Below are 11,996 nucleotides of genomic sequence, written 5' to 3' on the forward strand. Positions count from 1 at the left end.
CCTTAGGGTTTTAGCTTTTGTATTTTTCATCTATTTGTAATCCTGCAATTCTTTAGTGTTTTACTCTAAACTCCATATACAGTGTTAGCTCCTGCTTTCCCAGTTTGGTCAGACAGAACAATTCCTCTCTGGGCCTGGGAATCAAGGACACCTCAGTGTGTCAGGCCCCAAGAAATGTAAACAAATTTGAGTTGGGGGGAGGGAGGAGCAAACTTTGGGTAAATTACTTCATTACCTAAAACTGTAATTGGAAGATTAACCCCCAATATGCAAATAGACCAAACTTCTAAAAGTATGAAAATGACCCTGTCCATTTTTGGGTGTAGCCCCAAAGGAGGGAGGCTGAAATGTACCTGAAGGCCCTTCAATAAATATAACTGCTTTTTATTCTTTTAATTTTGTTGAGCCTCTGTTTTTAGGTAGCCCCTAGAAGGCATCAGCTTCCTGCTTCTGCTCCATGGACATGCCTTCACTGGGCTCATTCCTGGGTGAAGAGCACAGGCTGTGTCTTTTCTCCATGTGATCTTTCCACATTTGAGCTGGAGTCTGATGAAAAAAGGGTCACACTGGGAGTTTGGCTGTTAGAGTAGGACAGGACAAAGCACAGTGCAGCAGCTCACTGTGCTGCAGTGCTGTTCCCTTAAACCAGTCACCTTCAGCCCCATGAAGGCTCCCAGCTGCCAAAGGGGAGGTTAAAAAAGTGACATCAGTGGTTTCTCTTTCTATTACAATGGAGAGCAGGTCCTTCAGCTTCTGAGACCTGAGCTTGCACTGGGGCAGGTTCTGGGGGTTCCTCTGAACCCAAAGTGCACCTCCATTGCCAAGGCATGGAAGGCAGCAGTTTGCAGAGAGGCTCTGCTGAAGAAAATCTGTGTAAGGACTGTTAAGCACATGTGATTGTAGCCTTTGTGCAAGGCAGTCAGGCATGCGCTGCTCACTTTGCTGTGGGCCCACAGCTTGGTTTGCTTTGTCAATAATAAGTTTCAGTTCAAAACTTCTTGTTCTGTGTTTTTCTCTCTTTAAGGCAAAGTTCTGGGCAACCTGCAGCTTAACCTGCTTAGCAAATCCAAGGTTTATGAAGACCCAGCTTTGAGTGCCATTTTTCTGCATAACAACTACAACTACATTCTGAAATCTCTGGAGAAGTAAGTGTGTGTCCTGAGTGAATGTCCCTCAAGTCCAAGGCTGATTGGATGGGTTTGGAGCTCTGCATTGAGAGCATTTACTTGCCAGCCTCATATCTGCTTTTTCTTCATCCTTGAAACTGCCTCTTTGAAGGTTTTGCAGTATAATAAACATCACATTACCTGAGAGTGGAAGATAAAAGCATTAGGAGATGCCTTAGGTTTTAGAGAATCCTTTGATCTTGGGAGGATTGAGGATGTGGATGTGGAAAGTAACTCAGAGTTGCTTCTGTCTCCCAGTTTGCACATTTCAAGGAACATTTTATTGTGAAGGGCTGAAAGGAACTTGGTGGTGGGGGTTGAAATGCTGCCATCCTGAGAGCAGCTCGGAGAGCAGCTGGCTCAGGTGCTTCCTCAGGTTTCCTGCTCTTCCAGGTCTGAGCTGATCCAGCTGGTGGCTGTGACACAGAAAACAGCTGAGAGGTCCTACCGGGAGCTCATTGAGCAGCAGATCCAGACCTACCAGCGCAGGTCAGTGACATCCTCTGCCTCTGCCTTGCTTCTGGCACTCTGGGAGCTGCTGGAGCAGTGGGAGGGATTCACCTAAACCAGAAACTTGGCTAAAACCAAAGCACACTATGTTTGGTTTCCAAGCAATTAATCCATCCTGAGAAAGGGTCACTGTGGGAAGATTTGGGGTGTGTATTGTCTGAGTTGGCCTTTGGGTTACAGGTGAAGTCAGAGGTGTTCTGGTAGATGTGTGAGTAACTCTCTGCTTCTCTCCCATCTCATTGCACGTGCAGCTGGTTGAAGGTGACAGATTACATCTCTGAGAGAAACCTGCCTGTCTTTCAGCCAGGAGTGAAGGTGAGAGGATGGGCAAGGATAGGCTTGACAAAACAGAAGTTGCCAGAAACACCATCTCCTTTGTCATAAAAAATTCTCAGAAACCTCCTTTGTATCTCATGTCAGTATCACTCTGTAGAGTGACCACTGTGGCTGGCACAAGTGGACAGCAGCCGTGCCTTCTGATCTCCCCTGCCCTAGATTCATCAAGTCTTTTAATCTCTGCCTCCATTCTTGTATCTCCACTTGAGCAATGCCTCTATTTTGGATTTTCAGAAACCTGAGACCTTCCATTGGAAAGGGCTGGAAGAGCAATGAAAAAGTCTATTTTATGTGTGTTCTGGCTAAAAATTATCCTTGTTGAACCTGTTTCAGCTGAGTGCAGGGTGTGCTGGTCTCTGCACCTCTCTCTTCACTGCTCTAGGAGAGGGAATCCAAACCAAGTACTGGGTATTGTGTAGGTTGGATGGGAAGCTGTGGGCAAACATTGGTGTTGGATATTTATTTCTGGAGATGAAAAAAGATCCTTTCCCTCCTTGTTGCAGCTCAAGGACAAGGAGAGGCAGATGATAAAGGAGCGCTTTAAGGTAAGGAGGTGTTGGGTGGTGTCAGAACATCCCTGCTTGACTGGGACACAGATCTGCCTGAGGAGGAGACCTCTGGTGATCAGCAGGGGAGGGAAGGAGCATCAGACTCTGATTGCAGATGGGCTGCTCACTGAGTCTCTTTGGACAGGGTTTTAATGATGGGCTGGAGGAGCTGTGTAAGATCCAGAAGGCCTGGGCAATCCCAGACATGGAGCAGCGGGACAAAATCCGCCGGGCACAGAAAACCATTGTGAAAGAGACCTATGGTGCCTTTTTGAGCAGGTGAGACCTCCTGCAGCACTGCCCTCTCCTCTTTGGATTTACTGAGGTCTTTGGGGCCTTGCATAGCCTGAGCAAGCCACTTTTCTATTGTCCTGTCTTAGCTTCTCTACTTTGCACACTCACACATCCCCAGGCTGACCTTGAGTATTCACAGACATCTGCTGTCACCCTGATTCCTTGGTCAGTGAGCACAAAGCCCTGAGCCCACCCTGCGCTGTTGATGTAAAACTTGAGGCCAGTTGTAACCAGGTCACTTGCTCTGCACAGGATACTCTGTCACTGAGTGGGGTGTGCTGGAGCTGAATTGTGACAGAGGAGGCACCAGTGGGTCTCTTTGCTGTGTTCCAGTTGTTTGTCACCTGTTTTCTTTTGTAGATTTGGCAATGTGCCCTTCACCAAGAACCCTGAGAAATACATCAAATACCAGGTTGACCAGGTGGGGGAGATGATTGAGAAGCTGTTTGACACGTCAGCATAAATTCCCAGCTGTCGTGAACTCTCCAGCTGCCAAGTACGAGCCAGTGCTCTCTCAGCAACCCTTGGGACTCCCTTCCCTTCTCCCCTGCCCCATTGTGGTGGGCAGGGTGTTATACTTGTATTTATCAGATTTATAAACCTGTGGAAACACTAACTCCTGGCTGTCTTTGCTCTGGATCCATGGGATAAGGCCAAGTCTGCCCTGTGGGCTCCTATCTTGGCACATCCCCCTCACCTGGGTTTGTGTTAATTCCTTGATGTGCAGCAGACAGGGGGAGTGTGTTTAAAAACAAAAAGAAAGAAAAATACACTACCAAAAAAACCCTGCATGGGTATAGCCCTTTTGTTAGAGGCAGGAGGCTGTGAGCTCCAAATGGTGCCACCTGCTTCCCTGATGGGTTTTGGGAATCTCAGTTCTGTAGGATCCCAATTTATCTTCACATTGTTAATCTCAGCTGTTATTTAGTTCAGTCATGGGGCTCAATGCTGAATCTGGGGTTTGGGGGTGCCTGGCAGGGCTGCAGTCCAGTCATGTACAGGGATGTTTTACCCCAAAGCCAGACCTGTGCCAGTGCTCTGTGCCACGTGAGGCAGTGGCAGTGGGGTGATGGCAGGGCCTGCAGCTGTGACAGAGCAGTGGAAGCAGAGGGAGCTCCATTGTGGCCTGGCTGGGTGCTGCTCCTTATTGACCTGAGGCAGAGCAAGTGTTCCCATAGTGATTTCCACTCAGCACCTTCCTCCCATCCCTGTTTTTCTTTGTCTCCTGTCTTCCTAAATCCAATGCATCTCCTCCCTGCAAGCAGCCAAGCCCATTCCCTTTGTTTAACTGTGGGGATCACGTGAAGAGCAAGTGCTGCTCTCCCTCGTGCCTTGGAGCATTCCTGGCAGGCTTTGAGAGGGGAGCTGGACTCTGACACTTTGCACCAAGGCTTTTCAGGGCCTTGGGGCACCTGTGCTGTACCTGTGCTCTCTGGCCAGGCACTTCCTGCTCCCCTCTCCCTCTCCTGCTGCCTGCTCCATTGTTTGCCTGCAACAATTGAAACCCAGGGTTTCCATAGAGCGAGGAGCACTCACAATAGCTGCTGCTTTGCAGCTTGGAGCAAGTCCATTATTCACCTGAGCACTGTTTACAGCAGAGTTTGCTGGGGTCTGATCAGCCCAGCAGCGGAAGAGCTGTTGGATGTTAGAACCTGGATGAGAGCACAGGTGGTGCTGTGGCAGACCCAGCTGCCTGCCTCCTCAGACAGATGTTTTTCAGGTAGCTCCTGCCGTTTCTGAACCCCTGGCCTGCTCTTAGCCTGGTGTAGCAAATGCCTGAAAACAGCAGTTGTGACAGGCTCATCCAGCCCAGAGCTGGACACAGTGTGAGTTCAAGTCTTGACCAGCACCTGACTGTTTTTGTGTGTCTGACCATGCAGGCTTACAGTGCCAACCCTGAGCCCTCCCTGCAGAAACCTTCCTCCTGCTATCAAATCTCAAATGTCTGTGGAAACCTGAGATCCTGTACTTGCTGTTTTTTAACCAAGAGCCTCTGGAGGCTGGCAGGCGCCGGGCAGGGTTTTATACACAAGCAAAGCTCTGCTGATTTGTGTTTCATGCAGTGTTGAGTCTGCTGGATACACACCCTGACATTCACCAGAAGGAGCTGGATTCCATCTTTCTGGATCTGTTTCTGACACTGCAGCAGTCTGATATGAATTTCTTTCTTGAGCAGAGTGCGTGGAATTCATGCTGAGCTGTAAAACATGTTTTATTGCAGCTGTTCCCAGGGTGAGTCAATTCACCTGGAACAGTCACAGGGAAAGCCAGGAGAGGGGAGGGGGAGCTTTGCCTGCAGCTTTACTGAGCACCTGAGCTTTAGTGTGCAGGAGCTGAAATCCTCCCTGAGCTGATGCTTTTGTGCCAACCAGAGCCCAAAGAAAAGTTGTGAGATCGTCCAGGGGTCAGGGATAGGGCCACATCCTGTTCTCCAGAGTCTCTGGGAATGCCTCTGCATGGCCACCACCAAAAGAGGCCTTTCTGGGCTTTGCTGTCAGCCTGTTGCCCCAGGAAAGCTGTACCAGACCAGGGCTGGGGGGCAGATGCAGCCAGAGATGGGATGTAAAATGTCCTGGTCCCTCCATCAGCAGCACCAGTAGCTGACTGCATTGTTTCTATCCCAGCGATGCCCTGGCTGCATCTGGAGGAAGGAATGGGGGTAGGAGGCTGCTGGGGGCTGGTATCTGCAGTAAGGAGGAGCTGGAGGTGATGATTCCCTGGGGGAACAGGTAACTTCTGCTGCTCCCAGGTGGGAATCCAGACCCTCATTTCCCTGACTTAAAGGGAAACCTGAGCCACCAGGTCCCTGTTCCCCAAATCCAGCCTCCCACTCAGCCTGGCTGTAAGCATTCCCTCACTGTCTGCCTCTCCCTGCTCAGGGGATGAGTGTGGGGAGCCAGAGCTGCTTTGGGAGCAGCAGCAGTTTTGTCCTGGGCCACCCCTTCCTCAGGGTGGCAGCGGGGCAGCCTGCAGGCTGAGCTGTGTCCAACCCCTGCAGCGCCAGGGGAGGGCTCCGTGAGCTCCCTGCCTTTTTATGGTCAGGAATGTGTTTGCAACACGTTAATTAAGAGCGACCATGGTGGCCAGCACAGCCTGACCCTCTCAGAGCTGAGCCCTTCCTGCCCCTCTGAGAGCTGAGAGTGGAGCCTGGAGTCATGCTGAGACCATGGCAAGGGGCCATAGTGCGGCTGGACCCCCTCTGCCTCCCCTTTTGCTTCCCCCGAGGCTCCTGTGGGGTCTGACACCCTTCCCTCACCTCCTGTTCTGCCCTCACACAAGGAATGTGTCTCTATATCCAAGGTTTTGGGGCCAGAGCCCCATTTCTCCCTTATTTTTTAGCTGCCCTGCACCCATGCTGGGGGCTGTGCCAGGGTCTGGGGGTGCTCTCTGCTGCCTCCTCAGACTGGAGAGCAAGTTTGGCAGAGTAAATATTTGAAAACAAACCCACAAACCAAAATAACTTCTCTAACCCTAGTGATAAATCTGTGTGCAAAGCTCACTGGAAAGCTCACACTGACTGAGGTTTCAGCCAAGTGGCCCTCACCTCCCTGCCCACTCCTGGGCTTGATGGAAGCTCAGTTCAGCCTATTCATTTTTCACTTCCAGTTAATTATGCTTTTATTAAATTTTAACTGGAACATAAGGACTTGCAGGGCTCTTAATTTAAGATAAAACCTCCCAGGGGAATGGACCAGGAGGCCATTTCTCTCAGCTGGGAGCATGGTGAGTGTCAGCAGAATCTGATGCTCTTGTCTTTTCCATCTGGGCCTGATATGCTCTGTTATTTGAGGGGGAAAGTAGCTTCTCAGTATGGTTTTGTGTTGGCAGCACAACCTTGTGTTTGCCCTTGGAGGGCTCATCAAGGCACGGGCTGGGTGTGAGGGTGATGGTTTCCTCCTCCTCGGAGCAGGGACAATGTCAGATAAGCTGGAGGGGGCTTTTTTCTGTAATTCTGAATTTGCTGTGAACAGTGTAATGATCTGGCCCAGGCTTCCCTCTTACACCTGCAGCCAAGTGAGAGTCAGTGGATGGGTGAGGATCCATAAAATGGGGAGGGGGGTGTTGGATGTGTCACATCACAGAGCCCTGACCTTGCTGTCTGACCATCACCAAGCCCCTCTCTGCCCCTGGAGAGGGTGAGAGCAGCCATATGAGCTATGGCAGAGGGGATTTGGGGGTGCTGGAGGCAGCAGGGAGGTGCAGCCCCCCAGGCTGGGAGCTGTGCAGAGCCTGCCCCCAGCCTGCTGTCACCCTTTGGGACCTCATTGCTGAGCAGTGACCAGAAATAAGCAGGGGCCAGTGGTGCCCAGAGGGGCCACAGTGATGCTTTGGGCTGGGAGCTGAGGAAGGGCTGTCCTGGGGTGTGGCTGGGCAATGGCTGGGCAGCTCTAGAGCAATAGCAGAGCAGGGCAGGGTCAGCCATGGGCTTGGGAGGCTGCTGGAAAGGCTGGGGTGGGATGGATGGGGGAGCAGAATCAGTGTCTGACAGGGGGCATGGGGACACTGCACCCCCTGCCATGCCAGCACAGGGACCTGTGCCCTTGGGCAGTGCAGAGGGGTGGGCCAACACCTCCATCCCCAAGGTGAGCTGATAACTGTCCAAGAGAGTGGATTGAACCCCTCAGTGTGTGTGGGATCCATTGGAAGCAGATCTGTGGCTCTCAGAGCAGAGGTAGATGAGGGCCCAAGGAAAGTGAGGCTTTTAGCTGTGTTTGTGCAGCTGCTTCAATGTTTTCCCTGGCTGTGAAGGGTTGAGCAGGGAGATAAATGCAGATGTAATTAATGGAGCTGCTTATATGCTGCTGTCTGTGACTTATGCTGGGAACAGGACTAGACTAAATATCACCATCACTGATAGGAGGAGGTGGCCAATTTATGGCCCTCTCTGTGGGGAGAGGAAGATCTGGTTATAATAACACTCAGCAGGGGAAAAGAAATGTTTTACAGTCAAAAGCTTCTCAAGAAAAAAAGGCCAAGCACTGGGGCTGGGTGGAGGAGGAGCAGATCCCCAGGGAGAGCCAGGGTCCTGGACAGAAATACCCATCCCAGCCCTGGGGAGCTCTGCTGTGGGGATTCACAACAGTGAAATCTGTGCAGACAGACTTAGAGCCTGTGCAATGGCAGTTTATAGAGACCTGACCTTCATGGGGGCTGTTGGGGTACACCCCTGGGAATTGTAAGGATGCAGAGCTCATTCCAGCTCCCTGCACTTTGGCCACCACCTCTGGCTGTGCTGTGCCACGGGGTTTTCAAAAGGCTGACTTGATCCTAGTCCCGTGATGCTCTTCTGGTAAACAAAAGGAAGGATTTCACTCACAGCCCTTGGCTGGTGGCAGTCACAGGGCTCAGGCACCCGCGGAGCCTTTGCAGGGTTAAGAGGTGGGAGTGTGAATCACAGCAGCCTCTTGTGGGCAGTGTCACTCAGCGTGCAGTGACATTCATGACATTCCTGTGCAGCAGTGCTCCCCTCCAGGGATGTGCTTGGGCATCACCCACATCCTCCATCCCCCCTCAGCTTCCCTGCCTCCAGCAGGACCCACCACCCCCCAGCCTCTCCTCCACTGCAGCTGTGGGGCTTCCCAAAGGAGCTGGACACGGCAGGTGGGGTGGAGGGGCTTTATTTATTCCCAGGTTTGCTGGGCACCCCCAGCTCTCACACAGCCCTGGGTGTCCCACCTCAGTGTCAGTGCCCTGCTTGTCTCCTGCTTGAGATGCTGAGCTCTCCCCAGGCTGTGCAAAGGCATCAAAATCCTTCCCCTACCATGGGTCCATGGCTGTGCTTCCCTGGCAAACAACCTCCCCCCCCTTGGTCCTTGGTGACCTTCTGGGCTTTGCTTCTGGATTTTCCTACCTGAGCTGGGTTTGTGCCCAGCGCTGCCCTGGGATGCAGTTCCTAAACCAAGACTTTCCAAATGTCCCTAAAAGTGCACCCACAAGCTCCAGATGCTGTGCTGGTTGGAGGGGCCAGAGCTTTTCACAGGCTCTGGGCGTAGATGCAACAGGGAGTAAGTCCATCCATGGCAGAGGAGCAGGTGTTTACACATGGCAGTGGATTTTTGGGTTTGATCTCTCTGCTCTCAGCAAGTGCTTGGTGGAAGCAAATCTTGTCCTTGGTTGGTTCTTGGCTGAGTTTGTGTCAGCAGCATCACGGTTGTGATTTCTGGGTGCATTTGAATGAAAAGAATTCAACTGGACCCAAAACGTCGCCCGGCCCCAGGCCTGGAGGAGACTGCAAAGCCCTGGGGTGGCAGGGAGCTCTGCTAGCTGACGTTGAAGGTGACAGAGGAGCCATCTGCTCTGTGCTGCTGCCCCTCCAGCCCTGCCTCCCCCCAGGGCTGTGCGGGGACCCTGCAGCGCGCGGCAGAGCGCCCGGGCAGGGCTTCGCTCAGCTGGGTCACCTCGCTGAGCTCTGCCTCCAGCGTGCTGACCGTGTGGGCAGCCTGGGCTACGTGCACCCTGTGCGCTGCCTTCTTGTGCAGGAGGCAGCTGAAGATCTTCTTGAAGCCCTTGCGGAAGTGCTTGGAGACCAGGGCGTAGACGATGGGGTTGACGCAGGAGTTGGCGTAGGAGATGACGTGCGAGAGGATGCGCAGCACGTACGTGGAGTGGTTCAGGGGGAAGTACCCGAACCACACGCACAGGATCACCAGGTGGTGGGGCAGCCAGCAGAGGCAGAACAGCACGGCCACAATGATGATCATCCTGGTGACCTTCCTCTTGGCCTTCTTGGACTCCGACATGTCTTGGAGAGGGTCCACGGAGCGCCACAGGTAGCGAACAGTCCGCACGTAAGTGAGGCTGAGGATGAGCACGGGGATGATGTAGCTGAAGATGAAGGTGCAGGTGTCCATGATCTTGCGCTGGGAGATCTCCCAGATGGGGTGGCAGACAGTCAGGTTGGCCAGCTGGAACTCCTGGTAGTAGCTGAGGTAAGGGCCCGAGAAGATGAAGGAGAGCCCCCAGATGAGACAAATGGCCAGGAGGGCGTTCCTGGGTGTCCTCAGCTCCCTGGAGTGCAGGGGGTATCGTATGGCCAAGTACCTGCATGGCAAAGGGAGAGGGACATGGCCGCAGCCCTGGGGAGGGCACAGAGAGAGCATCACCAGGAACAGGTTGGAGAGAGGGCAGAAATGATGGATTTGGGATTTCCAGAGCAGTGAATCACACAACTGATTCCCTGGAGCTTCTTAGGGACCCTGTGCAGCACAAAGGATTGAAGAAGATTCTCTCCCTGACCCTGTCCCATCACCCTCTGCTCTTGGCAGTGGTTGTGGGGACAGTGGGGATGGTCTCATTCTGTGTCCCCTAATCCAGCAGACCCTCACTTAACCATCAGTGTCTGGAACAAATGATTGGAGCAGTGAGGATGCAAAGGCAGGAGCAAGTGCCCAGGATCCCCAGACACAGCATTCCTTGTACTGGCACACGTGAGAGCACATCACCCCCTTCCAGCTCTGTAATTAGCTGGTCCCTTAATTGCACCCACATCTGAGGCTTGTGCAAGCCCTCCCTTGCTCAACACATCTGTTCCCTCTGCTCCATGGGATACAGGGGGAGAGGCAGCCCCTGGGGCTGCTGTCAGCAGCCAGTGCAGGGCTGTGCTGGGATGGCAGGACACATCCAGCCGGGCTCCAGGGCCTCCCAGGGGACTGGCACAGGGATTTTCCACATCCCACCTCACAGGGCTTGGGCACCGAGTGGAGCAGCACCAGGAGCTCCCAGCCTCTCGCTGCAGGGTCATAACTCACCGGCCCTTGCAGAGGCAGGGACTGAGGTAAAGCACAGGCAGGAGCACCAGGCTTCCCAGCAAAACCCACTCTGGAACGGGCTGGGATAACCACTGGGACAAGGGACAGCACAGGGACAGAAAGGGGCTTTTTGCTAATAGAAGGGGAGGGTGGGAAAATCAGTGTCTTAGCTCAAACATCCCTGTGGTTTTTTTCTCCTCAAGGTCTGCCTGCTTTGCCAGGGGCTGTTTGGAGGGAAGGGGCTCTCTCTGTGCATCTCATGAAGAGCCAGAGCTGCACAGGGACTGAGCTTTTCTTCTTTCTCATTTTTCATCCCCACTCCACTGCCAGGGCCAGTGAAAAATCTTAATCTTACAGTCCTACAGTTTTGGGGTCTGAAAGCTTCCTCCAGCTGGGCATTGGGGCCAGGGATCCCCCTCTGCAGCCTAATCTCCTAATACTGGGTCCTTGCACTTCCTTACACACATCAAGTGGGAAATGCTCCTGGATTCCCCCAGGAGCTCCGGGAGATCACAGCAGTCAGGATTTAGCCCCAGGGGAATTCGCCCCCTCCCTGCCCCGCTGGGATGCAGGGAAACGAGAGCCTCAGGATGCAGCCATCCCCTCCCCTGCTCCCTCTCCTACCTGTCCAGGGACACGGTGGCCAGGGTGAAGCTGCTGGCGTACATGGTGAGGTAGATGAAGAAGTGCACGGCCTTGCACATGAAGGGCCCGAACACCCATCCCTCCAGGGTGTAGATGGTGGCTTGGAAGGGGACGCAGAAGAGGATGAAGCAGAGGTCGGCCACCCCCAGGTTGAGGATGAAGAGGTTGGTGGTGTTCTTCACCTGCCCGTTGCGCAGCAGCACGGCCAGCACCAGGCTGTTGCCCACGGTGCCCACGAGGAAGATGATGAAGTACACGAGTGGGATGATCACGGACTCGGGCTGCCAGCCCCCCCCGGAGCCCGCCAGCGAGCCGTTCATGGCCGGGGAGTGCCCCCCCAGGGGCTGGAGGGGGCACCGTGCGTGGAGAAAGCACCGGGGGGCACACGGGGTGAGGGGTGCACAGGGAGATCCGTGTGGGGTGCGGGGAGAGCACGGTGGGGGGCACAGAAGGGAGGAAAAGGGAAAGGGGGTGCAGGGAAAGGTCAGTGAGGAGCACACAGGGATGCACAGGGAAGGGCTGGGTAGGAGAAGACGTGCAGTGGGGAGTGCAGCAGGGATGCAAAGGAAAAGGGGGTGCAGGGAGAGGTCAGCGGGGATTGCAAGGGAAAGGGGGTGCAGGGAGAGCCCGCTGGGGAGCACAGCAGGGATGCACGGGAAAAGGGGGTGCAAGGAGACGGCAGCGGGGATGCACGGGAAGGGGGAGAAGGGTGGAAGGGGAGCACGGAGAGCGCACGGGAGCCGCACGGG

The 11,996-nt window shown here is 53.8% G+C and overlaps 2 protein-coding genes across 2 annotated transcripts in view; one reads left to right on the forward strand and one right to left on the reverse strand.

Moving 5' to 3' along the window:
- The window catches only part of EXOC7 (exocyst complex component 7), a 19,731-nt gene extending 16,261 nt beyond the window's left edge, over nucleotides 1-3,470 (forward strand). The window contains 8 exon segments of the mRNA XM_005424559.2: nucleotides 1-7; nucleotides 879-899; nucleotides 1,025-1,145; nucleotides 1,560-1,655; nucleotides 1,928-1,991; nucleotides 2,516-2,557; nucleotides 2,706-2,839; nucleotides 3,215-3,470. The exon segment at nucleotides 1-7 is cut by the window's left edge and continues 50 nt beyond it. Coding sequence (XP_005424616.1) covers nucleotides 1-7; nucleotides 879-899; nucleotides 1,025-1,145; nucleotides 1,560-1,655; nucleotides 1,928-1,991; nucleotides 2,516-2,557; nucleotides 2,706-2,839; nucleotides 3,215-3,317 — 588 coding nt within the window. The 3' untranslated portion in view covers nucleotides 3,318-3,470.
- Nucleotides 3,471-9,006: 5,536 nt separating this feature from the next.
- GALR2 (galanin receptor 2) lies at nucleotides 9,007-11,589 on the reverse strand. The gene is made up of 2 exons (XM_005424560.2): nucleotides 11,227-11,589; nucleotides 9,007-9,895 (listed from the first exon to the last, which is right to left on the reverse strand). Exons 1-2 carry the CDS (start codon nucleotides 11,565-11,567, stop codon nucleotides 9,115-9,117), a joined length of 1,122 nt encoding a protein of 373 aa, XP_005424617.1. The 5' UTR covers nucleotides 11,568-11,589; the 3' UTR covers nucleotides 9,007-9,114.
- Between the last annotated feature and the right edge of the window lie 407 nt (nucleotides 11,590-11,996).

This window comes from Geospiza fortis, unplaced genomic scaffold (assembly GCF_000277835.1).
Source record: "Geospiza fortis unplaced genomic scaffold, GeoFor_1.0 scaffold244, whole genome shotgun sequence".
Taxonomy (NCBI): Eukaryota; Metazoa; Chordata; class Aves; order Passeriformes; family Thraupidae; genus Geospiza; species Geospiza fortis.